Genomic DNA, 20,569 nt, shown 5'->3' on the forward strand with positions numbered 1-20,569 from the left:
TTCAAGCTACCAGTACATGCAGCTGGTAAGAGATACACATAATCAACTCTCCAGACCCTGCAGTAGGTCCCAGGTCAATCTCTAACATGCATCAAATCATCTGAAAGACATGTCACTACACAGATGGGCCACAATTACCAGGGTTTCTAACTTAGTAGGTCTAAGGTGGGACCTAAATATTTTCATTTCTAGTAAGTTTCCATGTGGTACTGACACTGATGGTCTGAGGACCACACTCTGAGAATCACAGCTTTCAGGGTTCCTTGAGCCACCTTATTTAGAAATTTAATTAACATACAGAAACTCTAATTACTAAAGTCTTATTAAATCAAATTTTGTCTATTACATATGACCAAAATCCAAAGAATAGGTTTTGGTATTCATCTTCCCACTTGAATCTCAAGCAGCAACTGATGTAGGTTAAACACTTACTTCTTGAAACACCAATTCTCTACTTTTCTACTCTCCCAAAGTATCATGGTTTTCTTCTTGATCCTCTGGAGATTTTTTCCCAGTTGCTTTTCATGGGTTTCTCCTTGTCTGCCATTAGCTGAATGCTGGAGTGCCCCATGATTCTTTCTAGCTTCCCTCTTCTGAGGGTTGAATTCTCCTTCTACGATACATCATCCCATCCACTGATTTTAAATATCATTTATGTTGACAGTTCCCAATTCTCCTGTCTAAACCTCCTCTCTGAACTTCACATTGGATATTTCTCCTCCACCTGATATTTATACTTTTCTTATACTTAATATTGCTTAAATAGAACTCACCCCCCTGCTATGACATCTCTGCAAATCTTTCCCAGTTCAGTAAAGGTACCACGGCTCACTTTGATGTTTAAACCTTAACTCCCTAAGCCTATCACCTATGGCATCCAGTAAACCCTATGACCATGATTTCCAAAACATTTTGTTAATGTTATAAGTTTTGCTATCCCCACAATCACCACCATAGGTTGAGTCATTATCATTCTTTCTTAGATAACTCTAACAACCTCCTAATTCGTGACTTCTTCCACTCGTTTCCCTGTAATCCATGTGCCATACATTAGCCACTAATCTGATCAAATTCCTACAGCAGTAATGCATTACTTCCATAGCCTGGCCCTACATGGTCTAGTCCCTGACCTCTCCTCCCCCAACCCTACACCTCTTCACTCAAAACAGGTAGAGTTCATTCACATCTGCAGGCTTTTGTACTAGTTTCTTACTCTTGGAAAGCTCTTCCTCCAGGATTTTACATGACTCCCTCTTGCTATAAAACTATCAAATGTCACCTCTGCAAAAGGTATTTTTTTGTCCCTAATCCCTTCCTATCTCATAACTTCTCTGATTTTCCTCATAGTGCAGCATGCAGCATTGGGGGTTAGAAAACCAGACTTCCCAGTCTTGAATCTTAACGTCCCAGCTTCTCTCTCTGACGTGGCAAGTTACATGAACTGTGGGGCTTTATTTATTTATTTATTTATTTATGGACTTCAGTTTTCTGATCTTTAAAAATGTATAAATAGTACTTGTCATTTAGGTTTATCAGTATAAATAGTATCTGTCATTTAGGTTTATCATGAGGATTAAATGAGCTAATATATACAACGTATTTAGAAGCAGTCTAGCATATGTAAGATTTACATAAGTAACCATAAATAAGTAACCATAAGTTAACATAAGTTAAAATATAAAAATATTAAAAAATAAGTTAAAATATAAAACAAGATATAAAAATATCTCATTTATGTATTTGTTTTTACATTATCTCCAGCTCTCATATAGAATGAAAGCTCCAAAAGGACAGGCACTTTGAGTATTATGTTCACTACAGTATCTTCAATGCCTATTAAAGAAGCTGGTACTCAAGAAACATTTGTGGACTGAATGAATCTTCTGTTTGGTAGTGTAACTCTCCCCAAAAACCAGTACCCAGGGACCTATATACAATGAAGTTAAAACCCCTGCCTCCCGATGAGATCTTTCTGGTAACTATTATTTATGAAAACTCTTATTTAGAAAGCCTACAAACAACTACATGTGATCTCAACTCAGTCATACTTTTGTTCATAATGGCTTTCAAGTATTTGTCTCTGCATTTCATGATTTATTAAAAAAAATCTTACAAAGATGAAAATCATAATAATTATGTTTTGGCATTTGACAGTGTACTGAGCACAGAGAAATAAGGGTTCCAATAAGAAGATGGCTGTCATCTCTTTATTAACTTATCAGCAAAGCTTGGCTAATAGGCACTTTCCTCCCAGGTCATAGATGTATTTGCTTAAGAGCACAACCATGAATTCTTCCTGGAATGCTGACAGGCAGTTTTGTACTCACAAGCTGTGATAAGTCCCTTAGATTTTTGACTCATTTCCCCTGGGAGGCCTTGAATTACAATCTGCTTTTCAAATTGAGGGCCCCGACTCTCAGATTGGTATCAAAGCTCTCTAGAGACCAAAGCCTCTTTTCTTAAAATGGTTCACCTCACTATTATATTATCCATAAAATATCTCTTTCTACACAATACTGCTTGCACGGAGCACCTGTGTGGCTCAGTTGGTTAAGAATCTGACCCTTGATTTCAGTTTAGGTCAGATCTCAGGGTGGTGAGATTAAACCCCTGGTAGGGTTTGCACTCAGCAGGGTATCTGCTTGAGGTTCTCTCTGGCTCCCTCTATCCCACCTCCCTCTATCCCACCAAAAAATAAATAAATCTTAAAAAAATATGTATTGCTTGGCAAATGAAATGATACTTTTGGCAGACAATGAGAGTTGTTGAGCAGGGAGAGAAAAAGAATTCTAAATAAAAATAAAATATTCTACTAAAAACTGGCTACAGGTGGTTTTCATTTCCTTCTTTTTTTTTCCCCCTAGTGGGAAGGGGTAACCTCACAGTATTTTAAAATTAAGTGTGAAGGCCTTAAAGCAAACATTTTCCAATTTGCCACAGTTTCTTCCAGATTTATGCCTATTAAAGTAACTTCTCTGGCTTCCTCTTTCCATCTGCATAATTTAAATATCTTCACCATCACCACCAAAAATATTCAACAGCATTTATAGGTGAGGGAAAATAGGTCTACAATTTTTGCCTATGTCACCCAGGAATGGAGCTAAAGCCTTTGGGAAATATTATTCAATCACTCATTTGCCAGAGTAAAAAAAAAATAATTTGAAATGACCCTACATAACAGGCATACATATAAAGTCAGTGTGGATACAGAAATAAGTAATGATAACAAAATGGAAAAAAAAATGAAGCAAATTTTACAAATACCAAGACTAAGATAATTATCAATATTAAATCTTAAATTTACTCCAAATTCAACTGTAGTAGATAACTAAAGATAAGTACATGAAATTATGTAAGTTTATTATCTGGTAAAAGAAATGTTCTGAAGAGTATGTTTTGTTTTGTTTTATGACAATAAATTCCTTAAAAAATAAGTATATTGCTATGGATCCTATGCAAGGTATTTTTAATATATGAGTATTTTTTAAGAAAATAAGGATATGTGGATTCTATACATCATTAATTAAGGGCTATTACATTAAATTAGAATCAAAATATTACTTGATAGAGTTACTTAATACTCTCCCTTCTCTCTTTTCTTTCTGACTTCCTTTTTTTCATTTTGTTGCTTTCACACCTAATCATACTTCCACCACAGCGTCTTTCTTTATTGAATTCTTTGAACATGAGGATTCATCCTTCCTTCCTCTTGAGAACTTAAGAAAAAAAGTTATCAGAATTCATCATATAATGGAGCGATGTTGCCTGTATAGATTGGAACAGATTAGAATAATGAAATTGGTCTACCATGTAGAAGATTAGGTAGCAATTTCTTTTTTTTTTTATTTATTTATTTGACAGACAGAGATCACAAGTAGGCAGAGAGGCAGGCAGAGAGAGAGAGAGATAGGAGGAAGCAGGCTCCCCACTGAGCAGAGAGCCCGATGTGGGGCTCGATCCCAGAACCCTGAGATCTTGACCTGAGCCGAAGGCAGAGGCTTTAACCCACTGAGCCACCCAGATGCCCCTAGGTACCAATTTCTATCTTTTGTTTTCTTCCTCCATTTTTGAAAAGACAAGACTAAGAATTCTTATGTCTGTTAGAAGATGTAAAAGAATCCTACATACTAAAAAATATCTTTGTTGCTTTTGTATTTATGGGATTATGAATGTTTTGAAGCTGTTTCATTTCTTTGCTTTCTTGTAATACTTTCAAAAATTTTGACTCAGGGATTCTAGTCTCCATGTTGTTTTTCTTAATCAATTCTTGCTTACTTATTAGTGTGTAGATGCCTTTTCCTAAATAAACACATTTGGCATGGGAAAAAAAAAGAAAATATGTAGCTTTAAAGAATTCAATATTTTTTAGACAAATTGTTCTTTCTAGCATCATTTACATATGGGTTTCAAGAAACACAAGATTGTCATAATATCTTAAATATATGGTTTTGTACCCATCTACTTATCCATAGAAAGAATCCTTTTATTTTTAAGCAAAAATTTGACTATTAAACATTTGAAAATATTATACTAAGAAGAAATAATTAACATATAGATCCACCATTTTTTGTTCATCCTGTGAAGTAGACAATAACGTCAACTGAGTGATTCTAGAGGGCAAGAATTATATTCCAATGTTTTCTCCTAGTTTTCTGTATGATTTATAAAACCCACTCAACCTCTCTGGGAACGAACCTTGCTAAATGTTTTGTTTAAAACAAATGCAAATTCTGTTTTAATAACAAAGTGATACGTAAATATCAAATAATACTGCTATTTTTTTTGTGAAGGAGCTAAGGCCCAGAATTCTGAAATAGTTAAGTCCCAGGGACGTGAGGGTCAAAATGCATTAGAGACTGAATGCCAAAAAGAAAGGGTCCTGGGAAATTTTCTTTATCACCTTTTTTATAGCAAGGAGAAATAGAGAGAAAAACAAAACAAAAAAAAGCCTATGTCCTTCAGAGGATTATACAAATATGAATAAATAAAGCTGTGACTATTGAAATAATTCCTCCAAAATCAAGAAAAATATTAGTATCCAAATCCTAAGAATTTATTTTTTGGTTTCTTAACCTTGGGCAACTCATTTAACATCTCTGAATTTCTTCTTATATATAAGAATAGTCTAGGGACGCCTGGGTGGCTCAGTTGGTTAAGCAGCTGCCTTCGGCTCGGGTCATGATTCCAGCGTCTTGGGATGGAGTCCCACATCGGGCTCCTTGCTTGGCAGGGAAGCCTGCTTCTCCCTCTGCCTCTGCCTGCCATTCCGCCTGCCTGTGCTCACTCTTTCGCTCTCTCACTCTCTCTCACAAATAAATAAATAAAATCTTAAAAAAAAAATAGTCTAGGTGTACCTGGGTGGCTCAGTTGGTTAAACATCTGACTCTTGACCTCAGCTCAGGTCTTTATCTCAGGGTTGTGAGTTCAAACCTGGAGGAAAGAAAAGAAAAGAAAAGAAAAGAAAAGAAAAGAAAAGAAAAGAAAAGGAGAGGAAAGGAAAAAGAAAAAAGAGAGAGAAGAAGGAAGGAAGGAAGGGAATTCTAATAATTCTTGTGTCACAAGACTGTTGCAAGAATTAAATATAACCCCAGTAAAGCACAAGCCATATCACAGATGCAGGAGAGATAGCCATTTCTTCCTCAACGGACTTTGTTACCAAGTACACACATGTACCCTGCACAGAAGGTGTGACATGCAGATGTTCAGAAGTAGATTCAGAACTTGAATGCCGCTTTCAAAGAACAGGGATGGGGGGAGGAGTATGTTATTTTGTGAGGTATTTAAGTTATGTTTTCTTACACTAGGCAAACAGTATAATTTTGTTGTGCCATGAGTACAATGATGTTATTTCCAAAAGAGTAGGGCAAACTAGAGATTAGGTTTATTTTTAAAACTATAAACTATGCAATGTCATATTGATATATTGCTACTTACCAGAAGCAACATTTGACTCTCATAAATTCTCCAGCCTAGCTCATTCTATCTCATGGAGCAATGATCTTACAGCTTCTGGATCTCAAGATAGTCCTGTTTCACTCCCCTGGATCTGATTTCTTCAGCACACTGCCTATTATACTGAACACATGTGATAATGGTATGTCTGCTGAAGTTGTTTCTAATTCTCCTTATCCCATTCTCCTCAGGTAACCCAAAATGACACAGTATTTTATTTTATTGAACAGTCAGCAAAGGCAGCTTCAGAACAAAAAAATTATAAAATTAAAAAACAATACTTGTTGGTCTACATATATATATATTTTTCACACTTATTCTTAAATCTCTTCCAATGCTCTTTTAAAATTGATTTCCCCAGGTCATTGTCCTACCAAGTCTATATTCCAAGAGACTGGGCATCAACTGCCAGTCCCAAGTTTCTAGTTCAGCGTGGATATGGAAATGGAACATTTTCCCCTTGAAGAGAATGCAGAAAACGCTTCTGAAACTAAATTGGAATATAGGGGTGTGCAGAAATGTCATTCACAACACATACAATGAGAGCTCACAGCTTTTAGTTATAGAACTATAATTTGGAGTCTCAGTCATAGCATGAGAATGGGATAAATGATGCTTAGATTTATATAGGGTGCTTTAGTCAGTGAGGTTGTTATGACAGGTTATAGAAGTTTTCAGGATATCTGGTTATAGGCAATTCTCATTTAACCCTCAAGGCAAGTTCTTGAGAGGAACAGGCATAGATATTCTCCATTTGGTTAAATATCTTAGCACTGATAGATATTTCATTTTAGACTCACATTTAAAATGACATTTAAAAGCAGTGTGACCACCCAGTATTTTCAGCACTAATATTACCTACTGAATTGCATAGTGATATCCAAAGTTCTAAATTTATATTTTTAAATCTATGTATTTAAGATTTGTGTGTTAATCACCTGCAAATTCAGAACATTTTATCACTTATCAAAAATCTGTGATAGCTCTTGTTAATATTTAGTTCCTTGAGCTTGACCTAACTGAATAAAAAACATTCTTTAGACAAAACTGTTAAATTGCTTAAACTTAATGCACAGCATAGATTCTGGAGATGAAAAGAATTATTGAAAAATAACTGGTAGTAAGGTATTGGTAGATTCTGTGATAAAAATCTGTGAAGAGGGAGTTGCTAGTGTTTTTCTTTTCTACAATTAAACTTACTTTTTAATTCACTGGAGAAATAAAATCTTTCCTTTTCCACGATGCCCCCATAATCTGTTTTGTTAAGATCACAATGATTTCCTAATTTCTAACTCCACCTGAAACTTGCCAGTATTAATCCCAATGGACCTCTCAGGAACACGGTATTGCTGTCCACCATGTTGATATTTTCTGCTTGAAAGGCTTCCATCAAGCAACACATTTCCTGCCTTTGCTCCTACTTTGATTATTTTTCTTTCTCAGGTTCGTCCTCTTCTCTCCTAGATGTATTTTCTTAAGGTTCTACTTTTGACCCTTTAATTTTCTCTTGCTCTTTAGCAATCTTGCTTTACATGAAACTGTTCCAACTGTCATCTCTATACGCATGGCCATTATATTTGGCTAATATATCTCAACTTCTTAAATGTGTTTGCTATAATCTTAACTTTATGTTGAGACTAACTTAAATATATTTATTTTTTAAGATTTTATTTATTTATTCATGAGAGATAGAGAGAGAGAAAGAGAGAGAGAGAGGCAGAGGCATAGGGGGAAGCAGGCTCCCTGCTGAGCAAGGAGCCCAATGTGGGACTCGATCCTAGGACCCTAGGATCATGACCTTAGCCAAAGGCAGACACTTAACCATCTGAGCCACCCAGGCACCTGAGACTAACTTAAATATATTTAAAGCATTACCTAAATATTTTGGTAGTGCTTTAAATATATTAATTCTGTCCTAAAGTGACTCCTCTTTCATTGTATTTCCAATTTCTCCTAAAAACAAAAAACAAAAACAACAAACAAACAAACAAAAACAACCATGATCTTCCCAGGTGCCATGCTAAATAAACCCTCAAATTTATCCTCTTTTGCCTTCATCATTACCATAATCTCATGTTGTTTTCGATTCCTGGTCAATTTATATAGTCTATTCACAACTTGTCCTATCTTGCAAATTTTTATTCTTGTGCCCTTTATTCAAATTCTGACTTTTTACATAGTACTCTATAATTTCTTCACTGGTCCTGCCTATCACATTTTCCATTCAGTTGACACAGTTTCCAGATTATTTCCCAGGAAGCACAGCTGTGATAATGTCACTCTTCTACTCAAAACCTATAATGACTTGCTATCCTCTACTAAATTCCAAATCTAAATTCCTTTACTTGGCAGTAAGGGCTAAGGCCTATATTTCAATTGTGTATAGAACATCTTCCTTTTCCACAGCCCATGGCCTCCCACTTGTTCTCACATGGGGCAGTATCCCCTAGGAGGAACTTGGAAATGCATGGAGGCATTTTCTGTTATCACAGAGACTGAGCTGGGAGGTGGTGGTTATGTATTTAGTGCCCTAGATTCTGAATTTTCTGGCAGGCAGATCCCCACCGTTGTGTCTCACACAACAAAGAATTATTCCACCCAAAATGTCAAGAGCTTTCCTGTAAGGAAACAATGTAGCTTACACAGATTTAGTTACTCATTTTTTTAAAATTTTTGTTATATGCTTTTCCATCTCCTTTACCTAGAATGCCCTTTTAATATTTTCCCAAATGTCCAAATCTTGCTTATCCTTTAAATCCTATAGAATATGTCACCTTTATGAGACCCCTCCCTGAATCCCCTAACTGACATGAGTCTTTAACTCCCACAGCATTTCAAAACATTCCTCTCTAATATCATTTCCCTTTTTACCTGGGTGATACATTTTCCCTTCTCATTGGAAACAATGTAAACAAAGCTCCATCTTTGTTTTCCTCCATGACTAGAACATTGTCTGGGCTGGCACAGGTAATTTATGCTCATATGCTTACTATCACAGCACATACCATAAGTGTAGATGAGGACTCCAGCATAGTCTCTGTGATTTAATTCAGAAATTCTTGCCTCAACCTGCATACTAAATTACACTTAGCCCTGTCTACTTATTTCAAGTCATTATCTAATTTGTGACCGACCTCACCTCCCCACTTGAATTTAATGTCTATGACTTCTTTTCCACAACTCTGTCCCTTCTTCTAGAGCACAACACATCAGATTTTCTTAGATACGGCCTCTTCTCAATGAACTCAGAACTTATTCCTCAGGCTTGCTCTACTGGGTATCCCATGAATCCCTGATTCCCGCCCCTGGCTCACCATAGATTCATGGGTTTTCCAAGTAGGTGGTCAGCAAGTATTCGTTGAATGAAGGTATTCTTGGAGTGAGTGGAAGGGAGTGGCTGATTGCATAATTGGGACAGGAGGCAAAACAATGATAGTACAATAACACAGAGCTTAATTTACAGCTTGGAAAGCAACTATGTTCATAGCTGCATTCAATCACAGTCTCCCCAAATAAATATCATGGCATCACCAGGAAGAGACTGATCCTAGGCTTCCAATCTGAAATCACCCTAGAGAGTTTGAGAATCAACTATTCAATCATAATCAGCTTCTTCAAAAAAAAAAAAAAATGATCACTTAATTTCAGCCTTTTTATAGTCTTATATGACTCCTGGTTTCCAAAATCTTAAGAGTTTTCATTGTTGTTGTTGTTTTGTTTTGTTTTCTTTGCCATTCTCTTAAGAAAAAAGAAATAAATTAGGCATAATTATAAAAAGCCTGTCACAACACTCATAGGTACACTCTGGGATTCTTAAAGAATATGGTTATTTCAAATTGACTATTTGAATCCTATATTGTTTAGTTGCAAACAAAACATCCATCATCATCATCATCATCATCATCATCATCTATAGAAAATGAAAGAAAACATATCTGCTTCCCCAGAGCATGATTCTGAGAAAATTAAGTGCTTTCAATTCATAGATATGACAGCTTCTTGATCACAAAAACAAACAGAATCCCATACAAATTATGATATGTTTTTCATTTGAAAGAGATAGCCTGATACCCTTACTGAAATGTGTACTGAATACAGTAACACATCATAACTTAATCAGAACAAGCTGCTATGATAACAAAACAATCCTGTCTATGCAAGGGGAGATAATGCCAGTCACTTCACACGATTTGTAGTTCAAAGAGTTAGTGTCATATGGGTAACTTTTATGACTTTGGTTTGAAACTGGGAGTTTCTATACCTCCAGAGAACAGAAATGGATGAGGAATAATGCTGGCTTTCAGCATCCACCCCCCAGTGTCTACAATACAAAGTAAGTTCATGTGGATAGAAAAATTCACTTCATAAATATGTACTGAGTACCTGCTATGTGTCAGGCATTATTTTTAGGCTACATCAGTGGACCCAAAATTCCTACCTTCATGGAGGTTATATTTTTCTATGTTTAAATATGAATACAGGTGATGTCCATTGCATACCCTTCCCCAGGTACTTTGCTCTTTTTATACTTCACAAACTTCTATGTCTGGAGCAAACTTGACTTTTGTCTCTACTTTTTAACACACTCAATACACAACCCTTTTAGAAAGTAATTATTGATTTACAATAGGTAACTTGTAAAAACATATCCCCAGCACATCACTGAAAATAAACTAGATGCCTTTACAAGCCGTTTTAGCTCTGTCAAGTCATCATATAACATAGCATTCAATGATAGGGATAAACAGAAGATATAACAAAGCTATATTAGATATCGATTCAAACATGACAGTCATTAGAAAACGTAACTTGATTTTGGAAAATCTAAGCACTTGTGAGAATCTGCCTAATTGAGTATAAGTGTATTCACAGCTGGGAAAATATCCTAGATTTTCACCATGTTTGTTTGTTTGTTTGTTTTTTAATTAAAGAATCTTACTGACAAAACAAACAAAAACACAAAAAAAGCATTTATGACTTCTAATACCTCTACCACCCCAATAATAAAATTCTATTTCTAACATCTTTGACAAGACACAGCCTATTTGGCTTTTAGTTAAATACTTCTTGTGGCTAGGCAATAATTCACTACACCTAAAACAACTCATTCTTTTTCTGCTTAGCCTTTAAATCACAGTGCCTGAACCAAATATGGTATTCTCAATATAGACAGCCCCAAACCAAGTACACTGGAAATTTTTCCCTATTTCACAAGATATCATAATCACTTTAAAGCTCTAAGATGGCCTCCATGTCATGCTACTGACATATAGTTATCTAAATTAGTACTTTTAATTTTCTGGATATTTCATCCTACAAATATTTTTGAAAAAAGTTAAGTAGAAGGGAAAGGGAAGTAACTGATACAGGGTTGGGAAATTTTTATTTTGCCAAGTAAAGAAATAACCATATGAAAAGTTATTATCTACTTTCATTATTATTTCATAAATCAAATGTTTTTGGTGAATATCAAACAAGAAGAAAGTACATCAGTTTCTAATAAAAAGTTGAATAAGTTTTACTTTGTGAATAAAGCTGATTATTATGGACCTAATTTCAATATATACCATGAAAATCCTCTCATGGATCAGTATTTTAACTCATTGAACTAGATAGCAAAAGCCCCTTTCAATTTCTGATGGCCCAGATGCTTTTGGTAAGCAATGTTTTCCCTATCTACTCATAATAAATTTTATTTAACCTAAGGTCCTGACTTTATATTTACCCTTTATGGGCTTTGAAACATCAGTCCAAATTATCAGCATATTTTAGAACCTTGAATTCTATCTTTCTCATTTTTATGCCCTATGCAAATATAAAATGTTTACTTTTAAAATATCCTCTCAAGTCCCTTTTTGAAGCAGAATAAGCGTTAAGTCCTATAGATAGTTTTATCTTTCCACCAGGCTGAGTTCAAACAGCTATGCTATTTCAGAAATGCTACCATTCAGATCACATTCCTCTTCTTTATACAAAGAATTCATCAGAGGATCTCAGGATTGGGCATTAAGAGGCTTACAGGCAAAGTTCTCACCCAAGGTTTGGACTCCCTTTATCATAGCTTGGTCATATAGTCACTCTCCTTGTGTTTGTCTGTGGCACTGAGAAACTCCAAATTCCTTCTCAACAAAGTCCACTTCCTTTCAGGATAGCTCTGTTAGAGAGCATCTCTCGTTCTCTATTGAGATGAAACTTGTATCCCTATAGTTCCTACTTATAGACTGTAGCTCTGCCCCTCAGGAATCTTCAGAATAAATCTTTTGCATCATAGCCCTTTAAAGATTTGGTGACAGTGACAATGTTTCTTAAAGTCTCACCTTTTCCTTCCTAGAAATTCCCTGTTGTTTTTATGAATTTTTCATATGACATAGTTTCAAGTCATTTCACTGTTTCTAATATCCTATGCTAAATATGCTCCAAGTGACAATTCTTTTTTAAATGTGTCACACGTAAGTGGGCAGAGCACTATAGCTGTAGTCCTTGAGGCCCAGTAAGACCTGGATGATCCAACTCACTGAAACCTCAGTGCATTCAATAGCTTTTAACAAACAGGAATTTAAAGTGGCCCTACCAGCTCCTCCTAACCCCTGTGTGTTCTCAGCCTGACTTACTCCAGAATCAATCTGGCAATATTTTTAATTGGTTGGGTTTTACTTAGAAATTAAAAAAATACTTATTTCTGGTTAAATTGAGAGTTCTAAAAAAAATAAAATGGATGATAAAACTATCCTCCTTGTTCTTTGTTTCCAGTCTCACTTTCCTGTAAGTAACTACTATTAAAATTTTCATGAGAACATTTTTGAAAAATTTCCTATGACTACACAAACATATGGCTCAACCTATCTCCTTTTTTCACATAAATGCAATATTATACATACTCATTTGAAATTTGCCTTTTTTTCTTATCTTGGGTAACTTCCATAACAAAACATATATTGAGCCGACTTACTACTTGACACAGTTCTTAACATTCTCTGCTAACAGGTATGTAGGTTGGTTCCAGCTCTTGTCATTATAAGTCAAGTTGCATGAAAACATTACTCTTAGACTTCTGTGCATGTGTACATATATAGCTATCCCATAAATTGCTGGAAGTCAAATTCTTGAACCTAAATGTATGTGCATGCTATATTTCGATAGGTATTGCGAAAGTAGAGCTTACACAGATGGGCACTCATATACACATATACACATATGCACACACACACACACACACACACACACACACACACAATTGGGTTGCACCCCAGACCCACTAATTCTGAATTTTAGGATGCACTATATTAAAATATGTACAATTTAAAGAATAATTTTGAAATACAAAGAAGATTGAGGATAAGTTTTAGAATTTATTCTTTGATGAAAAGATGTTAAAATCATACTAGGTTTTTTTCTGACAACTATACCGCACTGTTGATTCACATTATGATTACTATCAGCTAAAATCTCTTAGCTTTTGGGAGGGTAAATTTTTGCTAAGCCATAACTGTTCCATTCTCAATTTTGCAATTTTTCTGAAGTACCCAGTATACATGGTTTAGTGTTCATACCTATTGCATTTCATCTGGATACTGAGATTTAGTCCATATTCTAAAATATTCAAATTCTTTCTGACTAGACTCAGCCAATATGTCATTTATTCTCTTGTTTTTAACTGAAAATTTTAAGACATTATTTTTATAGTCTTATCCAAATCATTAGGAGAGCACTGACATGAGATAAACCAAGAGCAAATTACTGCAACCCACCAGCACAGAACTCACCGCTGGCTAATGACTATACATTAATCAGCCATTTTAGGATTTTTTTTCATGAATTACAACTCAAACTAATTATACTCTATTTTTTTTTCCATATTGTCAAAAAGAAAAGACACCATGCTAGGAAAAGTATCATAAAAGATGTTGTCAAAAACCTTGCTGTCCTTTATAAACATAGAATGATTTATCATTCTAGAAACATCATTCATTTATATGTTGCATATATATGTTGCATTTCTGCTAGGTACAGGGGCTACAGGTAGTGAAAATAGAGACTAAATCATTGCCTTCACGAACTTTATGTTTGAGTGAGGAAAATGTATAATGAAAATAACAAAATAATATAAAATATAATTTCAGGTTGTGATAGATACTCTAAAATAAATAAATGTGGTGACATAATAGGGTATAAGCTAGAGGAGTGACTTAAGGAGACTGAGCTCTGTGAAGATGATATCTGAGCTGAGTCCTTACAAAATGAACATAACAGGATCTGGCCATATGGGGAAAAAAGCACTGAGAAATTATCATGTGCAAACTCCCTCAGATGGGAAGGAACGTACTGTATTCTAGAAACAGAAAGGCCAATATGCAGAGACCTAATGAGTGAAAAGGGAAATAATTCAGGGTAGGGCTGGAAGTCAGGCAGTTGGAAGTTTATATAAATCTGAATAAGATGTAAAAAATGTTTGAATTTCCCTGTAAAATCTAGGAAAAGCAATTGCTATTATAAACATCTTTAAAATTTACTTTGGCTTTTAGATAGAAGTAGGTTAAAGAGATACAAGTATAAGCACAGAAACCATATAAAACGTTCCTGTGGTCCAAGATAGAGATGATGGGGGTATAGGCTGAGATGTTGACAGATAAGATGGAGAAAAGTATATAGATTTGAGATAAATATTTTTGGTGAAACTGATAGAACTATTTAATGGATTCAATAGAAAAAACAGCCATTAGATATCATTAGAATATAAACTTCACAAGAACAAGGATTTTCATCTGTTTATTTTCTTTACTATTTACCCTCCAGATGCCTAAAGAACGCCTACCACATAGTATATGTTCAATAAATATTTACTGAATGAAGAAAAGAAAACTTTCAGGTTTGGGGAATGGAACAATCAGGAGTTCCTTTTGGCTCTTTTAGATGTCTTCTAGATGTCAAAGTCCAAATGTCAAGACTATATTATATCTGAGTGTGGTCTTTAGTGGAGAAATATGGCCTGGAGAGAAAATTTTGGAAGCCACCAGCATGTAGTCATGGAATTTATTGTAATAATTGATAAAAGTCTAAAGACCCCCTGAAGGATATTTTTAAAAAAGATTTATTATGGAGATACAAAAAACATTTAAAATAACATTTACTAATAAAACATTTATTAATGGAAAGATTCAATATCATGAAGACCGATTACTTTTAAAATAATCTAAAATTCAAGATATTTTAATAATTTCAATAAAAATTCTAATGTACTTTCATGGAACTTGAAAAGTTGATCCTGAAAGTTATATGAACAAGCAGAAAGTAAGAAGAGCAATAAAGAAACAAATAAACAAACAAAAAACCACCACCAATAACAAAAACAACAAAGGTGAGTTGTTTGCCTAGAGATATCAGATTTACTATAAAAGCATAATTAAGGCATTGCAATACCAATGCAGGTATAAAGAAATATACCAGTGGAATAGAATAGAGAGCCCAGAAAATAGAGCTACCCTACCACCCAACAAATGCATCACTGGGTATTCACACCAAAGATACAAATTTAGGAATCCAAAGGGGCACCTGCACCCCAATGTTTATAGCAGCAATATCCACAATAGCCAAATTATGGAAAAACCCCAGATGTCCATTATTGATGTATGCATAAGAAGATATATATATATATGCATATATATATCACATCTTCTTTATCCATTCATCCATATCCATATATGCATATATATATATATATATGTGATGAAATAATATGCAGCCATCAAAAAATGAAATCTTGTCATTTGCAACAATGTGGATGGAACTAGAGGTTATTAGGCTAAGTAAAATAAGTCAATCAGAGAAAGACAATTATTATATGATCTCACTGATATGTGGAATTTGAGAAACAAGGCAGAGGTTCATAGGGGAAGAGAAGAAAAAAAGAAACAAGACAAAACCAGAGAGGGAGACAAACCATAAAAGACTCTTAATCTCAGGAAACAAACTGAGGGTTGTTGAAATGGAGGGGGGGTGACAGAGATGGAGTGCCTGAGTGATGGACATCAGGGAATGTGTATGTTGTGATGAGCACTGTGTGTTGTGTAAGGCTGATGAATGACAGACTTGTACCCCTGAAACAAATAATACATTATATCTTAATAATAAATAAATAAATAAGAAGAATAGAGAATCCAAAAGCTTGTATACTTTGAAAAATATTTCAATTTACCTATCAATCTATATTTACAAACGGAATACTAGTAAATAAATTATGCATTTGATATATGTATATCATATATGTTTAACGCATTATATAAAACATGTAGATGCATGCACATATTACAAATATGTATAATACATATATTGCATACAAATGTACATAAAACAATAGAAATGTTTTAAAATTGTGTGCATGTCTGTGAAACAATGATAGCATTTTACATTAATTGGGAAAGGATCAACTATTTAATACATGATGGTGGCCCAATTGTTAGCACTATTAAAAAAATCCCTACCTCAGTTAGACATAAAAATAAATTTTAGATGAAATAAAGATCTAAATGTTAATGATACTTCAGTTTTGTTTTGTTTTGTTTTTAAAGAAAACGTAAAAACTATGTAAAATTTTTGTTGGAGAATTTCTTTACAATGCACAAACCAACAAACCCTTATACAGGGTAGATGTTCAATAAATATCAAAAGAATTAAAAGATGGATCAGTAAAGGTCCTAAAATCTTCAATGATCAAAATATTATTTTAAAAGTAAAAATAAAAGCTACAGTCAACAGAATGTATTTTTAACAAACCCAAGCAATGTAGTTAAAAAAAAAAAAAAAGACAACTAAAAGTAGCAAAGGATTCAGGCATTCACAGAATTAGAAAACTAAATGGTTAACAAATGTTTGAAGAATGTTCCCATTAGTAATCAGAAAATTATAGATTAAACCCAGTGAAATACATTTAATACTCTTGTAATTCAAAAAACATTTTAAAAGGTGTCAGCATCAAATGAAATCCATAGTATAGAGAAATGTGAACTCTCCTAGACTGCTGAGGGGAGTATAAATGATTCAGCTGCTTTACAGACCCCACTGCAGTGTTCTGGTTCCTAGAGAGATCTCAGAAAACTGACATCATTTGCAAGATCTCAGTTGCAGGTCCTCTGGACTCTACTTCTCTAGTCAGTTTTTACTTGTTGATCAATGTTAAATCCAAAGAACGAGTCTATCTTACTGTTTCTTCAATACTCTTAGAGATGAAATTATCAGTAAGGTAAATCAATAATTTAACACATATACCACTTTTAGAAAGATGAGAATCTCAGCAGATATCCAGAGACTGGAAGTCTCTAATCATTGTTATATTTCACATCCTTACAATATTTGTGATTTTATAGGGAGAAATTATCCATATTATCTCTTGATTATTCTAAGACAAGGTGTTTAAAATTGCCCTTAGGTGTATACCAATTCATGGCTCAAGACACTATCCTAGAAATAATTCCCTAAAAATATGTAGCTTTTCAGATAACAAACAAACAAAAACTTCTGAATTGCAGACAAGAAAACATTTCCTGGCTTTTTTCAAACTCATGTCTACTTTGAATAAAAGAGGGGAGAAGAAGTCATTCCTTTCATATTCTGAAATTTCAAAATCAATAATGGCTAAAAATAAATTATTGGAAAAACTCCTACTTTGATTTCACACTGCACTTTTCTCTCACAAAATTCTGATATGGTCCCTTAGGGAAAGTTATAAGAACCAGGTGCAAAACCACAGTGAGGTGCCACCTCAGAGCAGTCAGAATGGCTAAAATTAACAAGTCAGGAAACAACAGGTGTTGGTGAGGATGAAGAGAAAGGGGACCCTCCCACACTGTTTGTGGGAATGCAAGCTGGTACAGCCACTCTGGAAAATAGCATGGATGTTCCTCAAAAAGTTGAAAATAGAGATACCCTACAACCCAACAATTGCACTACTGGGTATTTACACCAAAGATACAAATGTAGTGACCCAAAGGGGCACCTGCACCCCAATGTTTATAGCAGCAATGTTCACAATAGCCAAACTATGGAAAGAGGCTAGATGTCCATCAATAGATGAATGGATAAAGAAGAGGTGGTATACATATACAATGGAATACTATGCAGCCATAAAAATGAAATCTTGCCATTTGCAACAACATGGATGGAATTAGAGGCTATCATATTAAACCAAATAGCTCAATCAGGGAAAGACAATTATCATATGTTCTCACTGAAGAGAGGGAAAAATAAAACAAGATGAAACCAAAGAGGGAAACAAACCATGGGACTCTTAATCTCAGGAAACAAACTGAGGGTTGCTGGAGGGAAGAGGGATAGGGTTGCTGGGTAATAGACAATGGGGAGGGTATGTGCCATGGTGAGCACTGTGAATTGTACAAGACTGATGATTCACAGACCTGTACCCCTGAAACAAAAAACAAACAAACAAAAACCCCAAAACAGAACAAAAAGAATCAGGTGCTAAGTAAAGAACTTGGTGCTTAGTAAAGAATAAACCATGACCTTAGGACAAGTCATCTTCTGTGTTTAAAATAAATACCTTAGTGTATTTTCATATGTATAAAGGTCCAAAGTATTATAATTTTTTATAGTTAGTTTGATGAAAGAGACAGCAACTTAGTTATCATACCTGTGGACACAAGGTTTCCAGGTGATTGGCTGCAATTCTGACAATTTTAATTCCATCTTCATTTGTTGACATGGAACAAGCAAGATTTGCAACCTTCAATACAATCCAAAATAAAAGAAACTATTTCAGATTATTAAAGAAATGCAGAAACATTGGTTATCCTAAATAAGTTAGAGCATGTACATACTCATTGAAAAATCTTAGTGATAAACAACAGCATTCTCATAAACGTCACTGCCATCTGTTTTATGGAAGTAGTCAGAGAATTTATTGAAACAATTAGTAACAAAGGGCTCTAGAAAATTGTTTAAAATAAAAAGGAAGACTGATGAGTGAATCAGTCAACTCTATCCAGTCTCTTGGTATCAACATCCAACCTGTAATAAGATGCTAACTATTAAGGTTTCCTATAGGACTGAAAAAAAAAAAAAAAGTTTATCTTTGGATTGAATGCTAATAGGTTCTTGGAATCTCATACAATTATGATTTTTTTAAGTTTGTAATTGTTTTATTATTATTTTTTTCATTCCTCAGCAGTCTATCATGCATACTTAAGTTGCACCAAGCATGACTTTATCTTTACTCACGTTTTGTTCAGCATCAAATATATTACAAAGCTGGACAAATACAAGGTAATTAAATTCTTCCTGTTCTTGCTTTTCTACTACAACTTCATGGGAACTGTTTGACATTCCGGCAGTCAATTTGATTCAAGCATTAGTAACACCTAAATTCCTTTGTACATTACTCCTTTTGAAACTTGCACTATTTTCCAATGAAATGGCTTCTCTTTTAAATAATCACTTAATGTCCATTACCTAAGCCCAATATTTGCAGATATTTTCTTTATACCATGAAAGAGCCATGAGAAAGAGCATGGGATTACTTCCCTTTCCTTTGATCCTCACTCTTATTTAACATTGTTCTTGCTAACGGGTGAGTGAGTGTGTCCAGCCGTAATGTTTCCTCGTTCATTGTCTTCATCACTGCAAGGAAACAGCTTTTTTATCATTTTTCTAATCTTCCTAATGTCTCTGTTGGTTATTACATACTTCAACACATTGCAGGTTTTACCACTCAAATCCAGAATACATTCAGTTGCAGAAAACCACACGTTAGCTGCAGACAATAGATGCATACAACAAATATCCTTGGGTCACAATTGTAGAGTACCAGAAAATGTAACTTAAGTGGATTTATAGTCTGCTTTTTTATAGCATTACTTTTAATATGTGAACAATGAAACAATTCCTTGATTTGCATTTACATATAATGAAATAAAAGTCATACATTATTTAACTGTGGAAGGGCACTGTTCACTTTATTAATGTATATGAAAATGGCTTACTTGAAAAGGGCTTTTGTTGGCTTGAAGGTCACAATGCTTCAACTTTCATATCTGACATACAATTAGCACATTCGTGAATTATTTGAAAAGGGCAGTAGTTTCTGCAACCCCTCCCACCTCCAAATGCTACTCACAGAAAGTACGATTCAGCAATCTAATCATTTGACATGTCTTCTAATAATTTGCACTGCATAGAAGAAAATCTCTATCTGTAAATTTGAGCAGTTTTTTTTTTAAGTAAAATTTAAAAAATTAGAAATTAATGGCTCAATCTTTTGGTCAACTCAGATGAATGCTGCTTAATCCAAAGTTTAAAAATTACAAAGACGTGCCCTAAATACTCTTTTCTTTATTTTTTAATGGATCATTTTTCTCTATTTTCCCTTTTAAAAACAGACATTCTTGTACTGGACATTTGCTAGACAGTATGTTTATTGTAAGCCTATTCAGTGACTAGCATAACGTGGAAATCATCCTAATCACAAAAGTCCTGTTTACATGAGTAAACTTGAGTTTTACAAAACTCTCGATTGAAAATGCAGCACCGCTAAGTTTTCTGATCAATTAATGATCATCATAACATTCTGTCTTTCTTCATTCAGACAGACTTGAAATTACCCTTACCAGAA

At 34.4% G+C, this 20,569-nt stretch overlaps 1 protein-coding gene across 1 annotated transcript in view; it reads right to left on the bottom strand.

Annotated features, from left to right (window-relative positions):
• Nucleotides 1-20,569, bottom strand: part of LOC111144805 (catenin alpha 3) — a 1,765,227-nt gene that overhangs the window by 617,750 nt on the left and 1,126,908 nt on the right. Inside the window, exon 10 of the mRNA XM_022499291.1 lies at nt 18,593-18,685. Within this exon, the coding sequence (XP_022354999.1) occupies nt 18,593-18,685 (93 nt within the window). The remainder of the gene's footprint in view (nt 1-18,592; nt 18,686-20,569) is intronic.

Source organism: Enhydra lutris, unplaced genomic scaffold, assembly GCF_002288905.1.
Source record: "Enhydra lutris kenyoni isolate GAN:26980312 unplaced genomic scaffold, ASM228890v2 scaffoldscaffold12, whole genome shotgun sequence".
NCBI lineage: Eukaryota > Metazoa > Chordata > Mammalia > Carnivora > Mustelidae > Enhydra > Enhydra lutris.